General features: G+C 53.6%; 1 protein-coding gene across 1 annotated transcript in view; it reads left to right on the top strand.

Moving 5' to 3' along the window:
• Positions 1–15,513, top strand: part of PHGDH (phosphoglycerate dehydrogenase) — a 31,251-nt gene extending 15,738 nt beyond the window's left edge. The window contains exons 6-12 of the mRNA XM_065927093.1: positions 7,394–7,526; positions 8,020–8,168; positions 8,590–8,742; positions 11,860–11,992; positions 13,084–13,214; positions 14,103–14,340; positions 15,200–15,513. Coding sequence (XP_065783165.1) covers positions 7,394–7,526; positions 8,020–8,168; positions 8,590–8,742; positions 11,860–11,992; positions 13,084–13,214; positions 14,103–14,340; positions 15,200–15,354 — 1,092 coding nt within the window. The 3' untranslated portion in view covers positions 15,355–15,513. The remainder of the gene's footprint in view (positions 1–7,393; positions 7,527–8,019; positions 8,169–8,589; positions 8,743–11,859; positions 11,993–13,083; positions 13,215–14,102; positions 14,341–15,199) is intronic.
• Positions 15,514–15,889: the final 376 nt, after the last annotated feature.

Below are 15,889 nucleotides of genomic sequence, written 5' to 3'. Positions count from 1 at the left end.
ATGTGGACTTTAGCACACATTGGTGAGGCCTTTCATGATACCTTTGAGATTAAGATGGAGATCATGAGATCGGTGCTGAGGGTTTAGTAACTGGCTGAAGGATGTATTCATGTCAGTCTGCAGGGGGATTGGTTCAGGATGGTGCAGGGCTCTGCCTTACTCACTGTCCTCATCAACAGCCTGGATGATGTGTCATTTGTGGATGACAGGAAGCAGAGGGAATTAATACTTAAACATTCAGACTTAGGTCCTGAGAGGCATAGGAAGCCTAGAATAGTTGGGCACCCTAATAGGACATTTAATTGGAATACATGTCAGTGCCCCACATATGAGGCCCCAGAGCAAGTAGACTTGGGTGTAGAGGTGTTCATAAAGGCTTTTCCAGAAGAGGAGGCCTTTTAGTTGACAACAGTACAATGTGATTAATAGTGACATGGTTGATAGAAAAGGTTCTGTGACTCTTGGCAGCGTTAAAAGAAGATAACTTGTTTCAAAACATTCTTCATGCTCTGTACTGTACTGATCAACTCCTGGTATGAGTATTTGAGCAGTCCAAAACCCCATGTTCTGCAAGACTGTGAAACTTGGGAGATAGGATGACAGGAGGGGAGCCCACACATCTGTGCTTCCTAAGAAAGGGTGGAGGCACTAGGATCTCTGAGCTCATCAAGATGTGGGAGTCACAGGGGAGGCCTTGAAATAGCCAAAGGGAAGTCGTATAGAAGAGTCACGCTCTCTGAGAAGCAGATCCAGGAAGGAGCACTAGAGTGCAGGCTGGAGAGGCAGAGTTACGAATAAGTGGTCTCAGGCGAGAGTGAGTCCCCATCACTGCAGATACACTTGCAAGACCAGATAACAACCTGGCCAGCAAGTGAAGAGGGAATGTGAACACAGACACAGATGCTCTTTGAGCCCTCATATCTCTGAGTATACATCACCCCAGTGGGCTACCAGTTTCTTTAAACTGTGAAATGGCCCTGGCCATGAGTTCACTGTGTGAGTGATCATAGGTAATGGTGCCAAATTTTTAAGGACTGGGTTTGTTACAGTAACTTGGGAGAACAACCTAAAGTCATAAAGATGGGACTTCCCTTGAGGTCCAGTGGTTAAGATTTCACCTTTCAATGCAGGGGTTGCAAGTTCCATCCCTGGCTGGGAAGCTAAGATCCCACATGCCTTTTGGCCAAAGAACCAAAACAGAAAACAGAAGCAGTATTGTAACAAATTCAATAAAGTCTTTAAAAATGTTCCACATCCAAAAGGTCTTTTTAAAAAAAGGACATAGAGTGGACCAGGAGGCGTGGGGGACCCTGAGTTGTTGTGGTTGGGCCAACTTGAGCAGAACAGTAAAGCCTGTAGATGTTATTTTTATCACCCTCTTCTCTCCCAGCACCTGGGGTCTTCCCCTGTTCCTGATCTGTCACCAGGTTGTTAACCACTAATCAGGCTGCTATGTGTGCGCTCAGTCACGTCTGACTCTGTGTGACCCCCTGAACCGTAGCCTGCCCGGCTCCTCTGTCCACGGGATTCTCTAGGCAAGAACGCTGGAGTGGGTTGCCATGCCCTCCTCAAGCTAATCTTCCCGACCCAGGGATCAAACCCACGTCTCTATGTCTCCTGCATTGGCGGGCAGGTTCTTTACCGCTAGTGCCACCTGGGAAACCCAGTTAGGCTGTTAATGGGATGACTGTTATCTGACCCTCTGTAGGGTATTAGGATTTAAGACCTGACCCCATCATGCCACAGGAGCTGTAAGGAGAGACCTTCTTGTGCTCAGATGCTGGGGATGGACCATCCCTTTTCCTCCCTCCCTTTGTGGCTGTCTTGTCACTTAGGGAAGGGGGAGCTTAGCCAGGTGGCTTCCCAACAGCACGTGGTGTGTGAGTGGGGATGGGTGAGGGAAGAGCCCATCTATGCCAGCACAGGCCTAGAAGGAACCTTGGAGACCCCTAGAGCAGCTGCTGACATGCTTGAGCCACAGGTACACGTGTGGGTTTCTGGATAAATCTGGCAGCCCACAGCCCGCTGGTGTTCTGAATCACTTGAGTCTTAACACACTAATGTTCTTGCCCTCAGTAATGTTGCTGGATAACAGACTATAACTCTGGAGGCTCAACTCATTCAAGCTGGCCTGTCCCCTGGGATGGCTTCACAGGCCCCAGCCAATCAGGAGCTGAGCCCTGTATCCTTATCAGGTTTCCAGTGAGGAGCAGACTAGCATCTCTTAACAGTTTCTTTGTGGCCAGTATTGTGATGAGTCTGACATTAGCCCGAAGGGAGGGATGTTTAACTCGAGGCTCCAGTTTTCATCAATTCCTTTGGGTCTGGCCAGTGTTTACTGAGTTAGTTAGACAAGGCTGTGGATTGAAGGCAGGAGGAGAAGGGGATGACAGAGGATGAGATGGTTGGATGGCATCACCGACTCGATGGACATGAGTTTGAGCAAGCTCTGGGAGTTGGTGATGGACAGGGAAGCCTGGCATGATGCAGTCCATGGGGTCAAAGAGTTGGACATGACTGAGCAACCAAACTGAACTGAATATTTACTGAAATCTGCTGTGTTAGATATCATGCTTACAGTGACCCTCTGGAGTCAATATTATTATCCCAGTTTACAGATAAGTAGACTGAGGCCCAGGAAGGTTATGTGAAATGCTCAAGATAATAGGACGAGTAAGGGGTGGAGTCCAGCTCAGACTCTGGGCCTCTTGGGTCCCAATCTGGTGCTCTTTGCCCAGCACCACCACCACCGCTGTCTTTCCTCCTGGTTCCTGTTGGTAAATCAGTCCCTGCACCACATCCCTATGCTCAATCATTCACACAACCGGCAGCTCCCATCTCAGTCTGGTGCCTGCCAGACTTTCTGCCCCAGAGCAGTGATTTTCAGATTCTTCCCAGAGTCTCAAGTTTAGACACATAGTAAGGATATGGAGGGGCTTCCCCAGAGGCTCAGTAGTTAAGAATCCACCTGTAATGCAGGAGACGCAGGAGACACGGGTTTGATCCCTGGGATGGGAAGATCCCCTGGAGGAGGGCATGGCAACCCACTCCAGTATTCTTGCCTGGAGAATCCCATGGACGGAGGAGCCTGGCGGGGTACAGTCCAAAGGGTCACAAAGAGTGAGGCACGACTGAGCGACGTAGCACGCACACGTGCACTCCAGGACGTGGAGTGTGGGCCCAGGGAGAGAGCAGGTGGTGGGGCTTCTGGGCCTTCACCTCTGTGGTTTTGAATTGATCTGGTTTTATATTATTATTATTTTGGCTGCACTGGGTTTCGTCGCTGTGCAGAGGTTTTCTCTAGCTGCCACGCACGGACTCCTCCTTGTGGTGGCTCCTCAAACAGAGCTCTAGGCTCTCAGGATTCAGTAGCTGCAGCCTGTGGGCTTGGCAGTTACAGCTCATGGACTTAGTTGCCCCATGGCACGGGGGAGGGGGGATCTTCCCGGACCAGGGATTGAACCTGTGTCCCCAGCATTGGCAGGTGGATTCTCAACCTCTGGACCACCAGGGAAGTCCTGATATGGTTTTATACTGAGTTTGTGTTTAAGATTTCATTGTGTGGTTGGGGGGGAGAGTGCCAACGCTAAACTCAAAGATTGGCTCTGGGACAGAGAGAGGGTGCCTGACCATTAGGCTCCTCTGTTGGAGCCCTTTTATACCTTGAAGGCCTCCCTGATCTCCTCCATCCACAGGCAGCCAGAGGGACCAGAAGCAGTATGACTGGTCTCCCAAGGCTGCCTTCTATGACAGCAGCTAGGAGGTCACCTGGGAGCACCACTTGAAAAGCTAGGGTTCCTCTGTTGCCCCAACATCAGGACTCTGTCCTGGGGCTGGAGTTGGAGTGGGGAGTCCCTCTACACATCTCCCTAAGGCTCCTCTCTAGGAATAGATGGTGTGAACCCAGAAGTGCCTGACATCTATACATTTGACATCTGACCTTTCTTGGACACATCAGAACCCGACTCAGGGTCGGTTTCCTGGGCCTCATGTCACCCTTTTTAGCTCCCGGGACATGTCTCCTGGTATAAGAACCCTAGCCCTTAGTTGAGTTCAGCCCCTGTCTCTCTTGAGTGAAAAATGAGAACAGGGTAGAATTCTTCCCCTGCAGTTGTCTGCAGATGAAGGAGGTGCTGTCTCTCTGTGAAAGAAAGCTGAGTCAGGGCCTGCTGACAGCTGTGGCAGATGCTTATCTCTCCTGCACCCCACCCCCCCATCCTTTAGCCCCAGGCACCTGCAGCAGGAACACTGGGCTAGACTCAGCCTGCAGGAGCCTTCCTGTTGGCAGCCCCACGCTGATTCTTGGCTGCTGAGAGTCCAGAGGCAATAGGGTTGTGTGAACTTGCTCGCATGGGGAGGATGGTTCACACCATGTTCCGCATGAAAAAAAAAAAGTATATCTGGATTAGAGATGAATGGAACATTGTTCCAGCCAGCCTCAGAGCCAGTGGACAAACAAGACTTGTGAGAACCAGGGCAGGGTCCTCTCCCCTCCCCTGGACATTTCATTCTCCCCACGAGAAACGAAGAGTTTACCTCTGTGGAATGGCCATGAGCTCATTATCCTGTAAGGGCGTGGGGCGGGGGGCAGCCTCTTTCCCCTATACCTCCACGAGGGTTGGAGTGGGACCCACTTGGCTTCTTTGGTCCCACAGAGCTGACGATGAATGAAAAATGTGATTCCAAAAGCTACACCTCATTCATAACTGTTTTCCGTTTCTTCTCCAGGAAGGCTGACTTGATCTAGCAATCTTCTGTGGCATGATTTTGTAAAATAACTTTTACATTTCCCTAGCTTCAAAAGAAATTCATGATCAGTGGGGGAAACTTGAAAGAGTATAAGAAAGCATAAAGGAGAAAAAAAGTTAATTCTACCACCTAGAGGTAACCACTGTTGAAATATTAGGCTTTGTATTCGTTCTGTTTGTGTTTGGTTTAATCCTGGGTCAACTCTGAATGTTTTCTCGGGGAGCTTTCTTTTCATGGAACATTGAATTGTTGAAAGTCAGAGGAGGGGTCACTTTGAAATTGTCCACCTGCTCCTTTTCTTAAAGTTGAGGATCCAGGTCTGGAGGCACTGACTTGCACCTGGACGCACAGTTGCCCGCACTTGAGGCTGGACTCAGGCCCATCTCCTGGTCCAGAGTCCTTATCTTGGGTCCTGCAGACCTGCACAGCTCAGTCAACTGTCCTGCCTTCTTTAGCATTTCAGCACCTCTGAGAGTCTTATGACTTCTACACCTCTTCCCCATCAGGTCCCGGTGCCTGACATGGGCCAGGCCCAAGGAGAGAGCCCGGGGAAGCCTTCTTGGGTAGACCAGGCAGGAAGTGGTTAGGTCTTTGCTGTTGCAAGAGAAAAGTGCTTCTTACCTGGTTGCACATTCTTCCCAGCTGCTTGTGCTGCCTTGGCAATCTTCAAAGCATAGCCCCTGCTGAGAGGTTTGTGGCTGGTAGCCAGGATTCTTTCTGATGTAGAAGAGATGTTTCCCTCTCATTCTATCCCTGTTTTCTCAGGTGGGGGCTGTGGGCCTCCCCACTCCACCCCTGATTAGCAGGCAGGAATTAGGAGCGTGGGCCCTGGATCCAGAATACTTGTGTCCCAGTTCTACCACTTGCTACCTCTATGACCTTGGTTAAATCATTTAATGGGCTTCCCAAGTGGCTCAGTGGTAAAGAATCCACCTGCCAATGCAGGAGATGCAGGTTCAATCCCTGGGTAGGGAAGATCCCCTGGAGAAGAAAATGGCAACCCACTCCAGTATTCTTGCCTGGAGAATCCCGTGGACAGAGAATCCTAGTGGGCTTCAGTCCATGGGGCCGCAAAAAGTTGGACACGATTTAGCGATTGAGCACGCAAATCATTTAACCTCTGCCTTAGTTTCTTCATATGTAAAACAGGGAAGCAATAGTATCTAACTCATCAAGTATGAGATGCATGTTGTTGTTTGTTGTTTAGTTGCTAAGTTGTGTTCACCAGGTTCCTCTGTCCATGGGATTTCCCAGGCAAGGATACTGGAGTGGGTTGCCATTTTCTTCTCCAGGGGATCTTCCCGATTCAGGGATCGAACCCTTGTCTCCTGCATTGGCAGGTGGGTTCTTTACCACTGAGCCACCAGGGAAGCCCCATGAGGCACATAGTTAATACGAAAGATGTTTGCCATCATCAGCTATGAGTCTGTGCCTTTTCTTGCTTCTCATGAGCTTTGTCTTCTCTAGCATTCCCTCTTCCCATCAATATGTGATGACCTTTGGCTGATTTCATGGATTCAATGAAGTTTACACCCCGAGTTTCCTGTCTGCCCTCATCTCCCAGGAGCCAACCTTCCCTCCTTCTCTGCAGCCTCAGGGAGGTACCTCTGCTTTGGGGGCTGTCCCCTCCCCGCCAGCTCAGACCATGGTTTTTTCTGGATCCTCCCAGCCCATGGTGCCTCTAAGTCTCACTTTCCGCCTCTTGATGTCCTTCCCCTCCCCAGTCAAACCTGCCTTGTTGAAAGGATCTGCCATTAGTCGTTTATACCTCTGCCTGATTAGTCACCCAGTTATGCCTTCCAAGACGAGATACACTTTAAGCCTTGTGTAAAGAACCTTTGAGAGACAGGACTGTATTCTACCCACCTGGTGTCAGCACTGGTGTTTCACCCCCTTCCGCAGTGGTGAGTCTGTCTTGTTGATAGCCCTGCTGGGCACCACCACCACCCTCCTCTCTCACCTCTTCCTCGCTCTGTTGAAGTGGGCGCGTTCCCGCCCATCTTCTGGCCTGTGGGGCCTCCAGCTGCAGCCAGCTTCTCCCCTCCTTCCCCTCGTGCCCTCTGACCGCATCACTGCTCCCCGCAGGATCGTCCTTCCACACAGGGGCTCCCCACTTTCCAAGGGTGTCTGAGCTTCACTGGTTTAGCCACATACCAGCTGCTTCTGCACCTGTTTATGGTCCAGAGTTTGGAGGTGGGCGAACCTCCCTTTGAATTCTGACCCTGCCTGCTCCAGCATGGATGCCTCACTTCCTTCAGATCTAAAGTAGGAAGAATAATAGTACCAACTCCCTTGAATTACCGTGGGAGATAAGTGGGTATTGTGCTAATCGTTAAGTTGTGTCTGACTCTTTGCAAGCCCATGGACTGTAGCCCGCCAGGCTCCTCTGTCCATGGACTTCTCCAGGCAAGAATACTGGAGTGGGTTGCCATTGCCTTCTCCAGGGGATCTTCCCACCCCAGGGATTGAACTCCAGTTTCTTGCATTGCAGGCAGATTCTTTACCTTCTGAGCCACCAGGGAGGGAAGGCTTAAGAGTAGTGCTCGGTTTAGAGTCAGTGCTCCGTAAACGGTAGCCGTGGTTAATAATACCAGTGCTGAGACTTAATGGTGACACTTACCCTCTCCCTCTCACCCGTCCCCAGACGATAGGCTACGACCCCATCATCTCGCCAGAGGTCTCAGCCTCCTTTGGTGTGCAGCAGTTGCCCCTGGAGCAGATCTGGCCTCTCTGTGACTTCATCACTGTGCACACACCTCTCCTGCCCTCCACCACAGGTAGGCGTGTCCCTAGCTTGCGGGCTGACCACAGAAGCCACCGACCAGGTGAGGGTGGGCCGTCACTCTGGGCCTTCTGCCCACACTGGGGACCAGTTATGGTGGGAGGGTAGCATCCAGATCCTGTGAGCATGGAGCACGGTGATGCTCTGTTACACGGCCCGGCGCCAAACCAAGGAGGGGTGAGCTGGCTGGAAATGCACAGGGTCTGGGTGAACTGGGTCAACATGTAGGATCAGTGACTCCGTGGATACTTCCTTGGATCACTGCCTGAAGCACTAAGATCTCAGGGACATTTGAGATGTTTCTCAACTGAGTCTGGTCCGAATTCGTCCTGGCCCAGAGCATCTGAGAAGTGGGCAGTGAGACCAGAGAGGCTGTAGTTCCCCAGGAAGGAGGCGTGTGGGGAAGAGCCCGTGGTGGGGAAGGTGGGGCCTCTGGAGCCAGAGCTTCCTGACACCATCGCTGCAGGAAAGCCCTCCTTCCCTCCCAGGCCTGCTGAACGACAGCACCTTTGCCCAGTGCAAGAAGGGGGTGTGCGTGGTGAACTGTGCTCGAGGCGGGATCGTGGACGAAGGCGCCCTGCTCCGGGCCCTGCAGTCGGGTCGGTGTGCTGGCGCCGCGCTGGACGTGTTCACGGAGGTAAGTGCCCGCTCGGCATAGGGGGCGGAGGGGGGTGGGAACAAAGGACCTTGGGCTGGAAGCCCAGCGGAGCAAAGGCCTTGGCTTACTGTCTCTAGTGGGAGAAATTATGTTGCCCAAAATAACACCTCTGTGTCAGGAGGTGGGTAGTATTAACCCATCTTACAGATGGGGAAACTGAGGCTCAGAGAGATGGAGATGTGCCCAAAGCACATGAGTAGTAAGTGCTAGGGCTGAGATTGGAATCCAGTCTATGACTGTTCTGCTGTGATGGAACATTCATGAGGAAGCCAATTATTGCTGAGTCCACTGACCACCCAGGCGAAACAGAAGTAGGAGTTGGCATTGCTCCTGCTCTCTCCCCCTCCAGTTCCTGAGGCAGTCCATAGCACCCCACCCAGAGATGTCTCTTTCTGGTCAGGAACCACCCCGGAACCGGGCCTTGGTGGACCATGAGAAAGTCATCAGCTGCCCCCACCTGGGCGCCAGCACCAAGGAGGCCCAAAGTCGCTGCGGGGAGGAGATCGCCCTCCAGTTTGTGGACCTGGTGAAGGGGAAGTCCCTGGCGGGGGTTGTAAGTATGCCTTGTGGGGCTGGGCCCGGAAGGAGAAGTCAGAGGAGGGCATATTTTAGCTGGGAATGGGGACGGGGACTGAGCAGCGACCAGATTCAGCCCTGGGAGCCCAAGATAAGGGACTGCATTTGACAAGCCGGCAGTGCTCTGGCTAGGGCGGCAGGAGCTGCCCTGCAGTTTAGCCTTGAGAGCTGAGGCCCGGCACCCCGGAGCCAGCTTAGCTTGTTCTATTGTAGGCTTGCTGCTGAGACACTGTTTTTTTTCCTCTGCGCCATGCCTCTGGAGAAAGGCTCCTTTGTTCTCTGCAGGCCTTGGGAGTGAAAGAGTGAGGCTGGCGTGATGGCGGGGTGCCCAAAGTTGGGTGAGTGGCGGGGGATGGACCGAAGAGAAAGCCTTGATAGGGTGTTCTCACCTCATCTCACTTTGTAACACTGAGCACATCTTTCATCCCCCTCTCTTAGAATCCTGAGCAGGGGCCCACCCTGCCCCCACAGCCTTCATCACCCCTGCTAAGGAACTCTCCAGGCCTGCTGGCCCCTTAGTTTCCCCAAATCGTGACTTCTTGATTATGCTCCCAACAGAGGAGAGCATAATTTGTTGGCCATTTGTTTCTTCTGGCCATTTGTTTCTTCTCCAAGCTGAACCTGACTTACACTTCAAGTCCTGTCTCATTCATTCAGTCTTCAGATGGTCCCTAAGCCCCGGCGGGTGCCAGATGCTGCCACAGCCCTTTGAGGACACGGGGGTGAATAAGGAGGGCTTCCCAGGTGGCGCTAGTAGTAAAGAACCTGCCTGCCAATGCAGGAGGTGTAAGAGGTGTGGGGTCGATCCCTGGGTTGGGAAGATCCCTTGGAGGAGGGCACAGCAGCCCACGTCAGTATTCTCTCCTGGAGAATCCCATGGACAGAGGAGCGTGGTGGGCTACAATCCATAGGGTTGCAAAAGAGTCAATGACTGAAGTGACTTGGCGTGGCAGGGGTGAATAAGGAACGCATAACTCTTCTTCAGGGGGCTTGCCACCTGCCCCTTCACGAAGATTTGCTTGGCCTGTCTCCATCCCAATCCTTTTGCCATGAACCACATTCTTATTATTAAGATTTCATGAGTTTATATTTTAGTCCTTAATTATACACTTTAAGTTTTCAGAGGATTAAAAAAAACCCAAAAAACCCAAAGCAGGATGTAAGCTTTTCTGCAGCTCATGTGGCTCTACCCCAAATACTTAATAATGAGTGGGGGGGGCAGGGCTGGAGGGTGGTCCCTGACCTTCCTGGCTGATCTTCAGCATAGGGCTTTTCGCTTCTGAGGACAGAGTTATGGCGGGAGAGACACAGGGTGCTTTGTTCAGCCCTTGTTTGAGAGCCCAACTCTCCAGGCCACCGTGACCTCTACACCCTGAGAAAGTAAGGGACCCATGAAATGACCCCTTCTTACTTACGTGGTCAGATCTCTGTCAGATCATTAAACTTAGTTTCAAATTAGGAACAAATGCCTGTTTTACCCTTTAGTGGCTCGGGTACAATAGGCATTTGTAAGAAAGACCTCCTTGTCACTCAGGAAGCCCCACTGTCCCTCATTCTTTACTGGGCCCTCTCCAGTTCCTTTCTGCTGTGACCTGAGGCACAGACTAGCTTGAAGATCAGGTTGGTGCCCAAATGCCTTGGCTCTTCCTGGAGCCTCCTGCCCATCTTCTAGAGAAGACAGATGCCCCTTTAGCTCGGCAGACCTGTGGCGAGCCCCGCCCTGGCCTGCCCGGGGAAGGACCAGGTGTGGCGCCTGCCTCTGGGGCTTCTCCGGTGAGCACTTTCCCCTTGCCCGCTGCAGTTTCACCCCCCAGCTGTTGCCTGGCCCTTCAGTTCTCCCCTCACAGTTCTGGGACTCACTCCCCTTCAGAGAGGATCAAGGGGGAGCAGGCTGTGGGGCACGGTCACACCCGGGACCCCCTTACATAGCAGGGTCTGCTGGGGAGTCCTGCCTCCTCGGCTGTTTCCATCATTATGACTCCGTCTTCTTTAACGCTTTGTCAGTTTTCTCTGTGAAAACAGGAATAGAAACATCTACGTTTTCCTCTCATTACATCTGCCTGATTGGATTTGCCTCCAACCCCAGGATTCTAATTAAACCCTTCTTAGATGATTCTCTTTACAGGTTGCCTCAGTGTAAGTGGCGAGATCCTTAACTCAGAGCCAGGACATCTTGAAAGACAAGATGAAATAGACATTTTGACCCAGAACATACTGCTTTGTTGTCAGTGGGGGGTCCAGCTGGCCAGACCCTAGACTTCACAGCATTGGAGCCTTATGTGGCTTCTGCCTCTTTTCAACTGCCCAGCAGGCCTGTGGTGGACTTCACAGGAGTCCACATTTGAAGAGTGATAAGGATCATCAAAAATGCATGAATTCAGGGAATTCCCTGGTGGTCCAGTAGTTAGGACTCAACACGTTCACTACTGTGGCCTGGGTTCAATCCCTGGTTGGGGAACTGAGATCCCACACGCTGTGTGGTATGGCAAAAAAAGAACCAAAAAAACAAGTGTAAAATCCAGCCTTACAAATTGTGATATTTAGACCGAGTGTTCTGTGACAGTGTAAAAACACACTTAAAATCAAGATAGAAAATAAAAATGAAGGCAGATAGGAAAGCCATTCCAGACAGACCCACCACTCTAGGTCTAAGTGATCTGTGACTCTCCGCATGGTTTATGTCAAAGACCCGTCCTCCTTCCTTTCCACAGGAAAATCAAATCTCTGGTGGAGTTGGGGAGGGGTGGCGGCACATTCAGAGAAGAGGGAGATGTCCCTTCCCCCTCTTCCCTGCTCCCCTTTTGGCAGTTTGAAGTGGGGGAGCCTTTTGTGTTAGAGCCAATAGGAGGAGTCAGGGAGCTGTGCCGTTTTCTGGCTCTGTAGCGCTCCTCAGCGACAGGAACAAGCTGTCATCTTGTGGGTGGCTGATCAAGGTTGTCACCCCAAGGCACCCCAAAACCAGGCAGGCCCCCTGCTGCCTGCTCTCCGTGTGGAGCTAAGGCTCGGCCTTAAGACCTTGTCTGGGAGCCGAGTCGGTCAGGGGTGCCCTGTCCCTCCCCTTCCTGACCTCAGTCCTGCTCCCCTTTCTCTGCAGGTAAATGCCCAGGCCCTTGCCAGCATCTTCTGTCCACACACCAAGCCTTGGGTCAGTCTGGCTGAAGCTCTTGGGGTGCTGATGCGGGCCTGGGCTGGGTCTCCCAAAGGGACCATCCAGGTGGTGACACAGGGTGAGCTGGGGACTCTGCAGAGGGAGGGCGAAGAGGGCTGTGGACTCTGCCTCGCAGCGGGAATGTCTGCTGCAGGCCACAGACCAGTGAGGGGCCCTGAGATGCCCACCTTCTTGTGACCACACATCTCACATTCCATCTGAGTGTGGCTCGCTTGCTACCAAGTGAGGACAGAAAGGGAGGGGTACACAAAGTTATTGGGAGGTATGCTTAATTTTTGAAAGTCCTGTTATGCAGTAATTTTTAAATGTGCATGTTTGGGATGCGAGAGGGGCCTCCACAAGGTTTGGAGTTTCCTGTGGGAGGCAGTAGGATGGGTGGAGGGAGTCCGGGGGAAGCAACAGAACCTTTATTCCGGTTTTGACCCAGTTGCTTACCTGCCATGGGACTTCCCCTTCTCTGACCTGTGGGTTCTTCACCTGTGAAGTGAAAGCTGAGGTGGGTGTGTCAGACGAGGCAGATGCTGGGGTATTTTGTGCTCTGGAACATTCTAAGGTGGGCTTTCCAGCAGGCTGACATCCCTGGGCTCAGCTGGGGATTGGGTCCCCTGTATTCTATTGAGGCCTGTCCTCCCCATTGACTGTTGGACATCTACTCACTTGCAGAAAGACTGGAGTGGCGTGGTGGTGGGGTAGACCGCTAGCATTGCCGATACCTGGAAGGGGCAGAGCCAGGGGCCCCAGTGGCCGGGTGCCCAGGCCCCAAGGAGACAAGGCAGGGAGGTTGGCTCAGGTGCTTCAGTTGCCCTCTCTGCTTCCACTTGCTGAGACCAGCAAGGATGTAAGTGCCGAGTAGGGGTGAGGGTACAGGCAGACCCAGGTGGCCGGGCCGGAGCCAGTGGAGTTGGGCTGAGTTCTGAGAGGAGTCTCTTAGGCTGGTGTAGAGCCTCCCCAGCGTGGACCCCCAGTGTGTCCCCCACCCCTGGCTGCCTCTCCATCCCCCAGAGGAAGCAGAACTGCCCAGCAGCCTGGGCTTGGGCCCCCCCAGGGCGGCAGGAGCCGTGTGACCCAGCACTCAGGGCCAGGGTGTACTGCCTGCTCCCCTGTTATTCAACACACAGCGCCCTGACGGCGATTTCTCTCCGTCCCCAGGATCATCCCTGAAGAACTCCGGGAGCTGCCTGACCCCTGCCGTCATTGTCGGCCTCCTGAAGGACGCGTCCCATCAGGCGAATGTGAACCTGGTGAACGCCATGCTGCTGGTGAAAGAGGCCGGCCTAGATGTGCGCACCCTCCCCGCCCCTCCCCTCCATCTCCTTCCCCGCATACCGTCATTCAGAGCTCCTCGCAGCTCTGCTCACTGATGGGGAGCCCCCTGGGGTGTGAGTCCTGCCGGTGACAGTATCGCCCTGTGGGAGACAGCCATGACCTCCCCCCATGCCGGCCCCCGAGCATCACCATGAGAACTGATACCCGTGAAGGTGCTGTATGTATAAGTGCTCTGTGAGCGAGGGGGCCAGCGGGAACCCCGCTTCACAGCCAAGAAGGAGATCTCAGAGCCCGGCTGGGAGCTGGGAGGTGGCCCCGAATCAGCCTCTAACGCTCCATCCAGCACTCCTTTACCACCCCACGCAGGGTCTGGGCTAGTCTGCAAACTCCGGGAGCTCACCACCCACCCTCTTATGCTCTGCAGCCCTTCATGGCTTCCCTGCGGTGTCTTCCTTTCTGGTTCCCTTTTAAGATCAAAGTCTGTGTTTCTCAGCCAGTGGGAGCTGGCGAGGCAGTGGGCAGTGAGCTCCCATGGCCCCCTTCCTCTCCTCCGCCTGCTCTCCTACATCCTGGGTTGGCCACTGCTTTTGTGCAGGGAGCAGGGATTCAGCACCGGAGGGATCTGGCTATACCGCCTCTGGTGGCTGGGCTGCTTGTCCAGCCCTTCTCACAGTCCTGCCTCCCTCCCTCTGCCTTTTCCTCCTCCCACCCTCCCATCCAAGCCTTTACCTGTATCCGGTAGATCTCTTCGCCCTCCTTCAGGGAAGAAGCTCATGCTCGGGGGCGCCAGGTTTGCCCATCTGCCCTCTCCCCTGACCCTGAATTGCTAAGTGTGGCGGCCAGGCTGATTAGGCCAAGGGAGGGAGTGGGCATCACTGTGCCTGTTTGCCTCCTCTCTGCAGGTGACCACCTCCTACAACCCTGCCACACCAGGGGAGCAGGACTTCGGGGAATGCCTCCTGACTGTGGCCCTGGCAGGTGCCCCCTACCAGGCTGTGGGCTTGGTCCAGGGCACCACGCCTCTGCTGCAGGCGCTCAACGGAGCTGTCTTCAGACCAGAGGTGCCTCTCCACCCGGGCCAGCCCCTGCTCATGTTCCGGGCTCAGGCCTCCAACCCTGTGATGCTGCCGACCATGATTGGTGAGGAGGGCCTGTGGGGCTGGCCAGTGCCCTGGAGGCAGGGACGGCTGTGTGTGTGTGTGTGGAGGGCTCTGTCCTGGGATTGTGCTTTGTGGATTTCTGCCTCCTTCAGCCCCTCTTCATGCCTGCAGGCCTCACTGGATCTGCAGCAGGTTCCAGAACATATGGGGCTGGATGTGGAATTGTGAGATTAAGTGAGGTTGCAGAGCCATATGGCAGGGATGGGACCCCAGAGCCCCTGTTACTAGCCAGGTGCTTACCACGTTAAGGACTCAGTTTGAGACTGCCTGTAGAAATGTATCCTGGAGTTCAGAGCCATTGAGTTGCAGGTTTCCTGACGGCAGGTCTGGGTGGTGGTCAGCCTGATCCAATAAAGCCTGTCTGAGCATCCCCTTCCAGCAGTCATGGGCATCTTGGACCTGCCTCAGGCCCCTGGCACCAAACCTGCTCGGGGTCCTGGGGCACTTCCAAGTATGACAGAGAATGAGTGTCCACAGGCTTCACGGGGCCTGATATCAATGTCCTTGCCAGATGCCAAGAGGAACTGTCCCCTGCTTTTCTCCCTCGCTGATGGTCTGGATAAAACTGCCAGCCAGCAAGTCCAGCTGGTGGCTTTGGCTCTTTGTGGCTAATCTCCCCTCCCCTCCTTGCCTGATGGTCAGGGTGTTCCTGAAGCTACTGGAATAGTGAGGGAGCTGGCCAGAGCCCTTTGTTCCCTCCGTCTCAGCTCTTCAATTCTGAGACCACCACCCCTGTCGCAACATTGATGTCGGAAATCAAGACTTGTGAGCCCGCTCCCAGCCTCCTGCTTCTCCTTCCCCTGTGCCTGGTTCTAACCAGGGGTTTCTTCTACTTCCAGGCCTCCTGGCAGAGGCAGGGGTGCAGCTGCTGTCCTATCAGAGCTCCGTGGTGTCAGACGGGGAGACCTGGCACGTCATGAGCATCTCCTCCCTGCTCCCCAGCCTGGAGCCCTGGAAGCCTCACGTGACCGAGGCTTTCCAGTTCCGCTTCTAACCTTGGGCTCTCCTGTCCCAGCCTCGTGGGATTTTCTGAAGAAACATATCCACTGGGAGAGGAGATCCACATTTCTGGGGCTGACACTGCTTGTGTCTCCTCTGTTTCCTATCTTCCTATGGTACAGCAATGATCTCCCAATAAAGAGCCTGTCCTCTACTCTCTGGGCAGTTTTGTGTTGTCATTACCCGGAAGAGCCACCAGAGGGCATCCGCGGGCAGCCGTGGGGCTGGGCTTTGGCTGCAGGCGAGTAGGACTCACAAAGGGAGACCCATAAAGAGAGATCTGGATGGGTGGTCTACATGTCTGAGTTGGGGTGCTCTGAAGAGGACCCGTTCCCTGTGCCTCAAGTTTTTAAGAGACATTTCTATAAGAACAAACTTCAAGGATTTGGGCAAGTCCCTGTGTTATTTTGGAGAAGGAAATGGCAACCCACTCCAGTATTCTTGCCTGGAGAATTCCATGGACGGAGGAGCCTGGTGGGCTGCCGTCCGTGGGGCTGCAAAGTCAGACAGGAGTGAGCGGCTAACACACA

The sequence above is a fragment of the Muntiacus reevesi genome, chromosome 1 (genome assembly GCF_963930625.1).
Source record: "Muntiacus reevesi chromosome 1, mMunRee1.1, whole genome shotgun sequence".
Lineage (NCBI taxonomy): Eukaryota > Metazoa > Chordata > Mammalia > Artiodactyla > Cervidae > Muntiacus > Muntiacus reevesi.
Note: the sequence above shows the minus strand (reverse complement) of the source record. Positions and strands in the feature narration are given on the sequence as shown.